Genomic DNA, 12,023 nt, shown 5'->3' with positions numbered 1-12,023 from the left:
AAATATATCGTGATTTCATAAGGGTAAGTAGTTCATTTTTGGGTGAACCAACCCTTTAAGGGATTTAAAATATGGTCATGCAGAAAAGGGAAAATATGTGCTTTATAAATACTAATAAACAGACAATATAATTAGCATGCTAATAAACAACTAGGGCTGCACGATGTGTCGTTTAAGCATCGATATCGCGATGTACGAATCCATGATAGTCACATCACAGGTTGTGCAATGTAGGCTGTCATAGTTGATCTGTTATTCATTAACTGTACAGGCCAGCGGCTCCCCGGCCTTTGACGAATGTGATTCGTGGATTAATTGCACAGCTTAACCATCATAGAGTGAAAGTTTATCATTGACAGGACTGAAAAACACATGCAAGTTTAACAGGGCAGAGAGAGAGCGCGCAGTCAGAGAGACAAAGAGAGAGAGAGCGCGCGCGAGAGAGAGACAGAGAGAGATAGCGCGCGCGAGAGAGACCGAGAGAGAGCGCGCGAGAGAGACAGAGAGGGAGAGCGCGCGCAAGAGAGACAGAGAGAGAGAGCGATCCGTCTTCAAACAACACGAGCGCTGTCTTGCTCTCTCTCCCTCGCATATTAATCAATTGACACGATGGTGTCGATGTTTAAATCATTTAAAATGAGAATGTAAGTGTGCTCACCCCATTTTTGTTTGTAAGAAAAAATATCGCAATATATAATCGCAGAAAAATAAAATATCGCAATGTCATTGTGGCGAGTGGGGCGGGGCCGAGAGGCGTGGGAACGAGGAGTGAGGCCAGGTGTAGTGATTGAAGATGAGCTGCACCTGCGCCCCACCGCCAGTATCGAGTCCCACATAGGAGATGGAAGGATATAAAACTGGAGCGACGACCGTGAAGGACGAGAGAGGACCAGGCCTGGGACGTTATTTTATGTGTTTGCTTTTTATTTATGCGCACCAGTCTTCAGTGAGGGGCTGGTGCGCCGTTTTGTATTTATTTTTTAATTATTAAAGTGATTTTTGATTGTGCGCCGGTTCCCGCCTCCTTCTTCCCGATGATTACAAAGGTCATATCGTTACAGTCATTTTTTCCCAATATCGTGCAGCCCTATGAGCAACTAGTTAATTTTGAGAATTGGTCTCTAAACGAAATTGTTACCATACTGTATATTACATAACTGTACACACAACAAACACAACAGTGCTGATGGCAGTGCTAAACACCACTGCAAACAAAATTAAACCAGGAATCAACAGGATTGGACTGTACAAACATGAGAACACACATAAATACCTGTGCACAAATAAGTGAACACGCAAATGCACACATAAACATTCACCCCACACAGAACCGGACTGTCTTACGCGTGCAGGGTGCGGATGGAGGGTCCAGTGGAGTTCTGAAGTGGTCATCCTCGCACACACACAGCACAGAGCCCTCTTCTTCAGCCTTGCTGTTAGCCGGACACGGGAAACACTCTTGCTGCCTTGACGACATCTTGTAGGTGCCCGGGGGACAAGCTGGCAAAAGACAGAACACACAGCAAAGAATCCATTACAGACTCTGAGACAACAAAACCTGTAGCTTCTAGCGGCAGAATTAAATACAACCCTGAAAAATGGCAATACTTACAACCCGAGACTAGAAAAGAGTACTTGGCTTTAGACCTTATTAGCTGACATAAAAGATCCACTTGGGAGTATAATATGCTACTTGAAGAGAAAAAAAAACACATGCCACTGTGCCTCCAGGAACAAAATCCTTTGAAACTAATGAGGTTCATATTACACATGATTAAGGAGCTATTTGTTGCCTGTACAAGCAATAAGTGATGGAAGCTCACACTCGTAAAGTAACTGCTGTGAGTGGAAACAGCGACTGTAGGAGGGGACAGAGCACTTGTGCAACAATGTTTAATACAGGGGCTGTAGGAAAGAAAAGAAAGTCCCACATCTTAACAGTAGACTCAATCTTCTCACTGAGAATGACCACACCTAGAATAAGTTGGACCTAACCAAACTAAAAACCAAAAGCACAAACCATCCATTTGTCCATCCCCTAATTTTCTGATCATTATGTACAATTATTTATGCATTTAGCAGACATTTTTTGTCCAAAACTCCTTACAAAAGAGGAACAAATCACTTCATCATTGTCTCAATGCACTGATAGGGTCATAAAAAAAACATTTCAAATTCAATATATTAAAATTAAATATGCAGAAATTCAGATCATATTGAAAGTAGGTCAGAGGTAATCCACTGGGAAGAGTAGATGATCTCCGAAAAGTCAAACAAAGCATTTTTGCCAATTACTAGTTTTCTAGCATGAGGTTCAAGATCTACCTGATCATGAATCACCAAGATGTTGCCTAAGTGATTCTTAAACATTTATGGTTTATATACTTATAAGCATTCTTCTCACCATGTCAAACATTTGTCTAAGCCAGTGGTTCTCAAACCTTTTTAAATCCAAGGCCCCCCTCCTCTCCAAATCAAGACATACTCTGCAAAATTGTGACTGGAGATATTCTTTACATATTAAAGTTGCTACTTAAAAGCATGTAAACCTCAATTATACAGTAACTTTAACAAATAAGCACAAGTCAACCTGCCATACTAAACAAGACCACAAGTAGACACCAAAGGACTGCTTACACATTTCCATGCAGAATAACTAAACACACCAAAAAACTAATGAAAAATTCAACATTCAATGTATCGTCAAGTTATGTTCACCAAAAAAAAAACATAAAAACCCCCATTATATAACCCCATAGGAAAATCTCGAAGGAGCCCGCAGCGAATTACTCTTCCAGGTTCTGACATCATAGTTCCCCCACTCTATAATAACAGATGCATACCTCCATTAAATAAAATAAAACAACCATATAGTGTTGTGCTGCGCCACATCCAATGAAGCAAATATCACTGAACGTAAACAATGGGCTCTACTGTCTTTTTTGCTTTCACTTGCATCCTGTGTAGAAGGTCGCATGATTTTGCCAATAAGACATGTTCCTGGATCGACATCTTTTGATGACCTTGGATCAACATTATTTTCCAAAAATATAGATTTAACTCAATCCCTACCTCTAAACCTAACCCTACCCATAATCTATTCCTAAAATCGGAGGGAAATGATAGCTGATTAATAAGGATGTAGAAGCCCCTAACCCTGATTGTAAGCCTTAAACAGATATTTCCTGAAAAGTTCAATTCTGATTGGTTGACTGGAATGTTGTTCCAGCATCAACAAGGATGTTGATCCAGGAACATGTTGTACTTGGTGAAATCACGATCACCCGGTTTAGAAATGGTGGCATGCTAATCACTTTCACACCACATATAATTTAAAACAAAAACAATTTGTTAAATGACGCTTGTTAATAATTCAAATTTACATCGTTCAAATTCATTAAGTTTTGTCATATTATAACTTACTGTCACTGTTTCTTCTAGTTAAAACAAATTTTTATATTGATGGGTTGCTGTGAAGACTTTTAGGTTTCTGATTCTATATGACATGACTATAGTTTTTCTCAAAAGAAATGGTAAAATGCTCATGAATTGACTCACAGAGCCCTTCTAGAGATTATGTTCATGTACTCATTTATTGAGGTGGCAGGGGCTGTAAAAACACAAAACGTCACACGCGCTTTTGTATACTTGTAATAAAAAAGCCACACGTCTGCACCACTTATTCACACAAAGACACACAGAACATGCAGGATTCACATTTAAATGGTATTTTTACTTAATATTCACAGTCACTTGTCAATATAGGATTTAGATTTACCTGTACAGGCATACTATTTGTATCCTTTCAAAATTTAGCCAATTCCATTACATTCAGTGTTATACAGTATATTCTGTTTTTATGATTGGATTCTGCCCTAAAAGCCCTACAAGCAGTTAGCACAGACATACTGTGTACTTTTCCAGCAAGGCAAGGGAAATCAGACAGACATTGGGAAAAACACCAAAATAAGTGATATGGCATTTAAATCTATGCATTCAGAAGACTTACGCAGATACAAACCAAAACACAAGCACATCTCGGTGTTATAATGAATTCAATGTGAAAGCAAAGCTCACCAATCTCATGGTTTGTCAGAATAATTCCTTTAAACAGCACTAACAAAAATGACTGCAAACTTTGTGGACCTGTGTTTGAACGCCACTGTTTGTTTTCGCTGGTGTCTTTACAAACTGACTTTAAACTGCAATGCACTTTGACTTAACCACTGCCAGGAGGACTGTGGCAAAACAGACAGCCAACTGAAGGCAGCTAAAGCCAAACACACTGAAGGGAATGAAATTACAACCCATATCTGCTGACATTCCACAGAAATTCCCTGGTAAACGTTTTTTTTCTTTGTAATTCCACTACAGACCAGCTGGCTACATCCGGATCAATTAATCTAATGTGGCATCAGCAGGGGTTGCTTCACAGAAACCAGTGAGACGATTGGCTCTATAGTGCCACAAGGAACTATAATGCAGATTGAGCAAAAAGTCAAGCCAGAGGTCCAGCTTGCAGAGAATCCAGTTCAATTCCAAATATCTACAAGGAATGTGGATCAAGCTTTCAGAATTACACTTTGGGATGTAGGAGGTATAGCATATACAAGTTAACAATTTTAAGACACTCTCTGCCTAATTTTGTGCCTCATTATATCTTCTAAAATTATGCATAATTTATAGTCTAATTGATAACAAATAAATCATTTACATTTGTTCATTTAATGGGCACTTTTATCCAAAGTGACTCGCAAATGAGAATAATAGAAACAGAAGCAATTCATTCAAGAGAAAACACAGGTAATGTGATTGTGCTGAATTTCCATAAGAAAGATTAAAATGTATGTGCAGATTGAGTTTAATACAAAAATACTACTTAGTAAGTGCAGTTTTTTTTTGATAATTCAAGGAAAGAAGGATTGCAAGACAAGGAAAAACAATACTGGAAATAAAATCTGAAATCGTTGACTCTCACTGACAATGATCTGAGCAATCAGATTTCACTCTTCATAACTCCCCGGCTCTTTCGAACACACATCAATAAATCAAAGAACGTAACACAGCAAACGTGAGCAATGAATTGTTTCAATGGCGCTCTGACAGGAGGTGTTAATGAATATTAATAAGTCCAAAAAGACGTTTGCTTTTCTCTCCTTCTCTCGTCTCGACACAAATGGCCTTCATTATTTTCGGGCTATAATTCCATGCCGTCTTATTTCCAAATGTCAGGCTAGATTTGTGAGCAGCTGTCAGGGAATCAATAATTCATGTCATCATATTCACTGCCTCAATGCTGATAATTCCAATTTATGAAAGAATCCCTTGTGAATGAAATAAATCCTCATAAATGAAGAAGTGAAAGGTCTATTTTAAAGGTCCTGCCTATCATGCACTCTTCGCGGTCCTGTGACAATTTTGACTGTTGGGTTTAAAACGGCTATCATAACCCATTCAAGTTGTACAGTTAACCAAAATTCTGTTTTTCTGTGCATTTTGCAACAGTGATTATAGTGACATTGATATGGCCTCTGCATTAATCAAACCGCAAAAAAAGCGATTTTTTTCCAAATCTCAAATGTCATAAACAATCACCAGCAAAATCAAATTCATTTGGGAACAGAAATTTATAGAGATTAAGGTCTGGTCTCTGCATACTGAGCCAGTAACTACTGTGGCAATCACCCAAAATACCCTACCAACATGCTACAAGATACTTAGAAATCCAAATCACATGACAACAGCCGAGCATCATGGAAGCATGGAAGGTTAGAGTAATAACCATTCACATTTTCCTCAGAAAAATCTATGGTTAACATAACTCACTCAAACTGGACAAACTGGTCCTTTAAGTGGGATTTAGAGAGAGACAAAGGAGGTGCCCTTAGTGTGTCAAGACTGGACGGATTCTTTCTCTGCATGTCCAACACATTCATTCTGATATCGTAGATCCTTTTAACACACCTCACCATTTTTCTGCACTCTTTATTAATGTTCATAGTATTCTACTCTTATCCTCTTTCTCAGCCGCTCGCTTTCTCCCACTTTTCTCTGTCTTCTCTCAAATCCCCCCTTCTCACATTCTCAAATTCAATGCCGCTTATCTCTACCAAACAACAATAGAAAAACCATGGACAAGAGTCAGAATTAGAGGACATTACACTGCTCGGCCTTAATCCTAATCAGGGCAAGAATTATTTGAGCTCTGCCTTAAGGGCTTGCATTCCAGCCTCCAACTTCCACACTACCACTCATCAATCCTCATCAAAGCAGTTTTATCATTAAAACACAAGATCTGCTATGCCCCAAGTCAATGACCACCCACTTAGCTCACCATTTTAGACTTTCACACCCTTGTATAAAAGAGTTCTGTCAGCCCTTGTTGGTTTGCACTTGTGGTCGACCGATATATCGCCAAGGCATCGGCCTCTAAGTTTTTCTGCTTGGCTGATGTGTTTGAGGCAGGACTTTTATTTTGACAGTGCAGAGAGAGGCAGCGCCTGATCGCACACTTTGTTCACACTCTTTATCATACATCATTGTCATTAACAGTTCTTTCTAATATGGATAGAAGTCGATCTAATCAGATAGAACAGTTAAACAAAGGAATTAATGTATACAGAAAGTAATATAATGATTGCTTTTATATTAGGCCTATTAGTAATAGAAAGGCAAAAATCATAATACTCTCATTTGTCGTCAGCATTAAGCAAATACACATTTATATAATTTAAACCAATCTTTGAATGACTAATGAACACTTAATTTCACAAACCTTGCAAACTTTGTCGAATCCGGTTGTGAAATCTTGTGAAGTGTGTATGTGTATCCAGCATGATCACGTGTTCTCCGTGTGATGGCTGGTCCGTGTGAATTGAATGCTTTAAACTTTAAACTCATGATTTCAAATTATGCTACGCTTTATTCCCACTGTCATATACATATCATTTTCATGGTTCGCGGTATATAAAATGAGGGTTACCCTGGCTTTATTTGAAAAATATTATTCCCAGTGCACACAAACTTCCCAGAATACTGAGTGCCCCATTGATTAAAAAATACCTTGTCATCTAAAGTATAAGTATGTTTATTTTACACATTTATTTTTTAATCCATTGTCAAATTATTAAACATTTCTTAAATATTAATAATAATAATTGTAAAAAATCATATCGGCTTAATATCGGTCCCTGCTTTCCAAGATATCGGCATAGGCTGTCAAAAAAACACATATCGGTCGACCACAAGTCTGTACACTAACTTCATCTGATCTTGCACTCTGTGTATTCCCCTCCTTCTCCAATGCACCCCATTAGGTCAGCCACCTCTAGAGGCTTAGGACATCATCAAAAGCGTCCAAGCAGCTAATGTTGGGGCTTTGTTTGCTTCCCGTCACCTCTGATGGATGGTTTCCATTTAGCCAAGTCCAGAAGAGATTTGTAAATGTCCAGAACTGAGCCTGAGCCTGAGCCCGAGCCCAAGTCCCTGATGAAGAGACACATGGCTGAGCAGATCCGTGAAGAGCAAGGCATCGCTACATGAGTGCACGATGCTCTGGTCACGTGAACTTGAGCATTCAGGTCATTGCGTTCACATATTCCACTTCAACTCACATGTGCACACATGTAATTTCTCACAGAAGAGCCTGGGGAACCTTGTAACACAGGTACAGTAGAACTACATAAATTATAAGAGTTTTTGTATAGTAATGTGAAGAGGAAAGAGCAGAAAATAAGAGAAAACTAGGAGGAAGAAAGATTGACAGATGAATGGAAGGAAATGTAAGGAAAGAAGGATGAAAGGAAACAAAAAAGGGAAAAAGAATTAGGGGGGGAAGTTGCAAGGATGTGGGGAAAGGGGGAATGCTGGAAAAACTGATGGAAGGAGGAAGAAAGGATGGGAAATAAGACTAAGGAGGAGAAGAAAAAGGAAGTGGACAAGTGAGTGGTGCAGAAGTAGGAGGTGAGGAACAAAGCAAGGGGGAAAAGGAAAGCAAGAGGAAAAGTTGGAAGGAATAAAGAGAAAAAGAAGGGGAAGTAGGAATGAAAGAAGGATAGTAGACAGGAAGGAAGAAACACAAAGACATAAAGGATGATAAAAAGAGGGAAAGGAGGAAGTGGGGAAGGAAACGACAGAGAAAGGGAAGGAGGGAAAATCCACTGTGCCAATGCAACATTAGATAACTGTACTAATGCATTTACGTGTCTCCTTGAGAGTGCGAGAGAACCGTCTTGTCTGTATCACTTTTGCTCCTTGCAGACAGCGGGGCAGCGTTTCACAGTGGGGAGACGGCACTTGTGAAATTGATTTCCTGTAGGCTTTCGGTGACATTACCCCTGTCCCCTCAAACCCCAATCTCAACATGCCCTATCAGCTTTCCTTCATTAGGCTGGAAGAGCGGGATGAGATCGGAAAGAAGAGTGAAAAGGAGAGAGAGCCCTGTCCATTTGCATTCCAAAACCATCAGGTGGGTGTCAATGGTTGTGTTTGCATCTGAATGTCAAAGCAATTTCAGGTGCGGCACTCAAGAAATTGAGAGAGATGAAAAAAAAAGAAAAAAAAAAGTAAAACCTCGTTTCTGAATCACTGAAGGGTGTCCGACTGATGAGGATGCTGGGTTTGGAGAATGAGAATGTGGTAGCGAATGAGATGCAGGCAAATTTGCAACATCTCTCAAAAATATCTAAGCACGACAGGTTGGGCACATTTGCAGCCTCAAACAAACACCACTCCTTATTGTTAGCTCAGGTAATGGATCCCTCTTTTTTCCTTTTCCCCTTTCGCTTTCAGAGTGTGAGGCTCAGCTTGAACATTAAGTGATAAAGCAAGGTTGAAAATAAGTCATTGCTCAAAGTTTTGCAGTTGCAAAAGACTCGGCAAGCCTTGCAAACCAATTGCTGTGAAATGTACAAACATATCCTACTGAACCGGTTAGTCAGCAGCAAACCAGACAATTTAATTATAATACAAAAGATGGGAGGCGTGTTTGTTGATTGATTTCCATTTCTTGAAGACAAACGGATATCTGAAGGCTGGTCAAATTTCCATGATCAATGGTGTAGATGTCAAGAACTATAACAGATATTTCTTCCAAGCAACACACCGCAATTATGCTGTGCTGAATAATCATAGAGCGGGGAATGTAAGAGGGAAAATTGGGGAAAAAAAGAAAAAGGGATAAAGAAAGAAGAGGAAATGAAAGCAAGGAAGGAAGAAAAGAGAAAAAAATTATATGGGCACATTTATGAGATAATCCATTGACCTCAACCCAAAACTATAACTCTGACATCTGACCTTAGTGCTGATGGGAAGAAAAGAAACAGAAAAAGAGAGAAAAGAGAAAGGACAGCAGAAAAGGGGGAAAATAAAGGATAAACAGATTGAAGGGAACGTATAGACTAGGTCTGGGAAATCCTGGTCCTGAAGCAGCACTATTAGTTTATTTTAAATCCTAATGAATCCCACCTGAACCAACTAATCAGGGTCTTCAGGATTTCAAGAAACCTCCAGAGAGGTTGGAGCTAAACTCTGCACGACACTGGCCCTCCAGGACTGGACCTGCTAGACCAGGTCAAGATACATGGAATAAAGCAACATTTATAAAAAAAATATTCAGTGACCTTAGGGAAGGAGGTGATTGAGGGAGAGGTAGTGACCCTGCCAAGGTTATGAAAAGATCCAGTGACCCTACCCTAAAACTATAGTGCCTCTGACCTTAGTGCCATTAATATAATTGGCCACGGAAATTACAGGGTGGTCCATCTTTGGGAAATCGAAAGGAAGTAAAATGGTTGGGAAGAGATGGATCTATACATGACAGGATCAATGGCAAGTGTAGGTGGACACTGGTACTGTAGGTCTGTAAGGGATAAAAGGTCACAGTAACCCTCGTTGAGAAATGAGGGGCTGAGCTGAAGATAAATGGATGTACAGGGTAGGAAGGCCATGCAGGGTAATTAACAGTCACCCTGAAGGATCTTGACAGGGATCCTACGAAAAAAGCAATGCGTCAGCATGTATACACGCTCAGAAAGAACACACATAAAATGTCAAACAAAGTTAAATTTGTATCGCATTTGCACGGATGCACATGCTCTCTAGCTCTGCAGACACACAACAATTTGTGACCCTCCAAAAGCACCCGGGCAAGCAGCCTGGCGTTTGCATAAAAAATGAGGCAGAAACACAATCAAGGCCACAATTAAGCTGTGAAGGTAGAAGGCTTGTGACCTTGTTGTGTAATTAATAGCTTCTTCTTTCATTAATTGTTCTTTTTTTTTTTGAAGGTCCCGTTTTAATTAAGATATAGGATGCTGTCAAGGGAAGTTGAAAGGGAAGTCGAGACATTTCTAAAAATGGGGAAAATAAGAATTAGAGCTTGAGGTGCAGCTGGGACGAGGAACAGGGGAAGTGAGAAAGGATGAGAGAAGAGTAGACAAACAAAGGCAGAGATTAAGATTAGAGGAACACAAAGAATGGAACAAGCATTTACAGCGAGAGACATATTGTAATGTAGAAAAGTGAGATGCCTGTCATCAGAGAGTATCAATCTGGAGCATCGCTGGGTTGTCAAATGCCTTTTTGGTCGCACTTAAAGGGCTCATCTCCTATCCCAGTGCACCGAGACCAACTGTAGCCCTACGCTAGACAAATGCACACAGTACGTTCTGAGACAGTACATTTTGTAACCAGTAAGTCTGGGGATACTGTGATTACACATTCAAACAAGTGCACCTAATGTTAACCTTTGGATGAAACAGATGGACATTAAATGGCACAATGGTGCTTGATGAGTCTTTGTGATGCCTGAATGCATGATTCAACTAAAATACATGTAATTAAGTTCAAACACATTTAGACCCATTTATGGACCAAATTATATTAGAATCATGCTGTTCAACAAACTGTCACTAAAAGTAAAATCCAGCTTTATCACCTCCATGCCCTTGAGGCTGTTCAACAGTCATTAAAAATACGGTGAGAAATATGCAACTTGACTTTTCAGTCATACATAGGGTATTACATAGGGTATGCATATATAAAGCATCATTTTGTTTTAAATAAATAATCAGAAGTTGTTAAAAAGTTTTTTTTTTTTTTTTTTTTTACATTTTTTGTTATGGTTTGAATTTTACAGGTGCCTTCTTCTAACAGAACTTGACATTTGCTGTGTTTTTTTTTTTTTTTTTTTTTTTTTTTTGTTTGCTCAAGGAAACCCTTAGTGTAAAGTCTAAATAGTGTGCAAAAAAAAAAAAATCAAAATACATCAAGAAATTAATCATATAAATAATGATTAAAAATCAAATATTTTATACCAGAAAAACATTCACACATTTTGTAAATCAAGATTTTTTGAGAACAACACTACAATTACAGTAAGATTTCTGAAACATACGGGTTTATCAAATATTCATAAAATCAAGAATAGAAAGTGTTTTTAAAAAAAAAAAAAAAAAAAAAAGGAAACCATTCACATTCCTGCATGCTTTTATCAGTTCTTAGCTAACCACAAACTGGTTATTTTTTGATGATGTTTTACCCAAAACACTGAACTGAATACTAGTAACTGAGTAGTAATATTTCCTATGGAGGAACCTGGGGTCAAATGTCATGGTCAAGAGCACAATGATGACGGTTCAAAGATCCTTCAAGCAACCTACATCCTTTCATTCACCAGCCCAGACCTTTAACAGCTAGGCTACACCACCCCAGCATTTTTATGGATTTTTATAAAGTGAACACTGCTTTCAAAAAACTGTAGTGTAAAAAAAAAAAAAAAAAACTAAACTAAAAGGTTTGGCAAAATTTGACTGTGCTTTAGTTCATTGAGGACACAGTAGGCCATTAGAGCTGTGGCCTTTAACAAAAAACTGAAGAACTTGCAACTGAACACCAGTACAGTATACAGTGCACTGACTGCTCAATCTGTGCATAAAGACTTTGACAGAATGTACTTTCGCCTTTTCCATGCCAACTCTGAGGTGGTGTTGGGTGTTCACACACAGCAGATGGGTCTGGAGTAT

At 39.0% G+C, this 12,023-nt stretch overlaps 1 protein-coding gene across 4 annotated transcripts in view; it reads right to left on the bottom strand.

Moving 5' to 3' along the window:
* Positions 1–12,023, bottom strand: part of LOC127979531 (ephrin type-A receptor 7) — a 133,786-nt gene that overhangs the window by 43,023 nt on the left and 78,740 nt on the right. For all 4 annotated transcript variants that reach the window (XR_008158805.1, XR_008158806.1, XM_052585054.1 and 1 more), the window contains exon 4: positions 1,345–1,500. Coding sequence is in view for 2 of the 4 variants with exons in the window: in XM_052585054.1 (XP_052441014.1) it covers positions 1,345–1,500 (156 nt within the window). In the remaining 2 variants the exon portion in view is untranslated. The remainder of the gene's footprint in view (positions 1–1,344; positions 1,501–12,023) is intronic.

Source organism: Carassius gibelio, chromosome B19 (assembly GCF_023724105.1).
Source record: "Carassius gibelio isolate Cgi1373 ecotype wild population from Czech Republic chromosome B19, carGib1.2-hapl.c, whole genome shotgun sequence".
Lineage (NCBI taxonomy): Eukaryota > Metazoa > Chordata > Actinopteri > Cypriniformes > Cyprinidae > Carassius > Carassius gibelio.
Note: the sequence above shows the minus strand (reverse complement) of the source record. Positions and strands in the feature narration are given on the sequence as shown.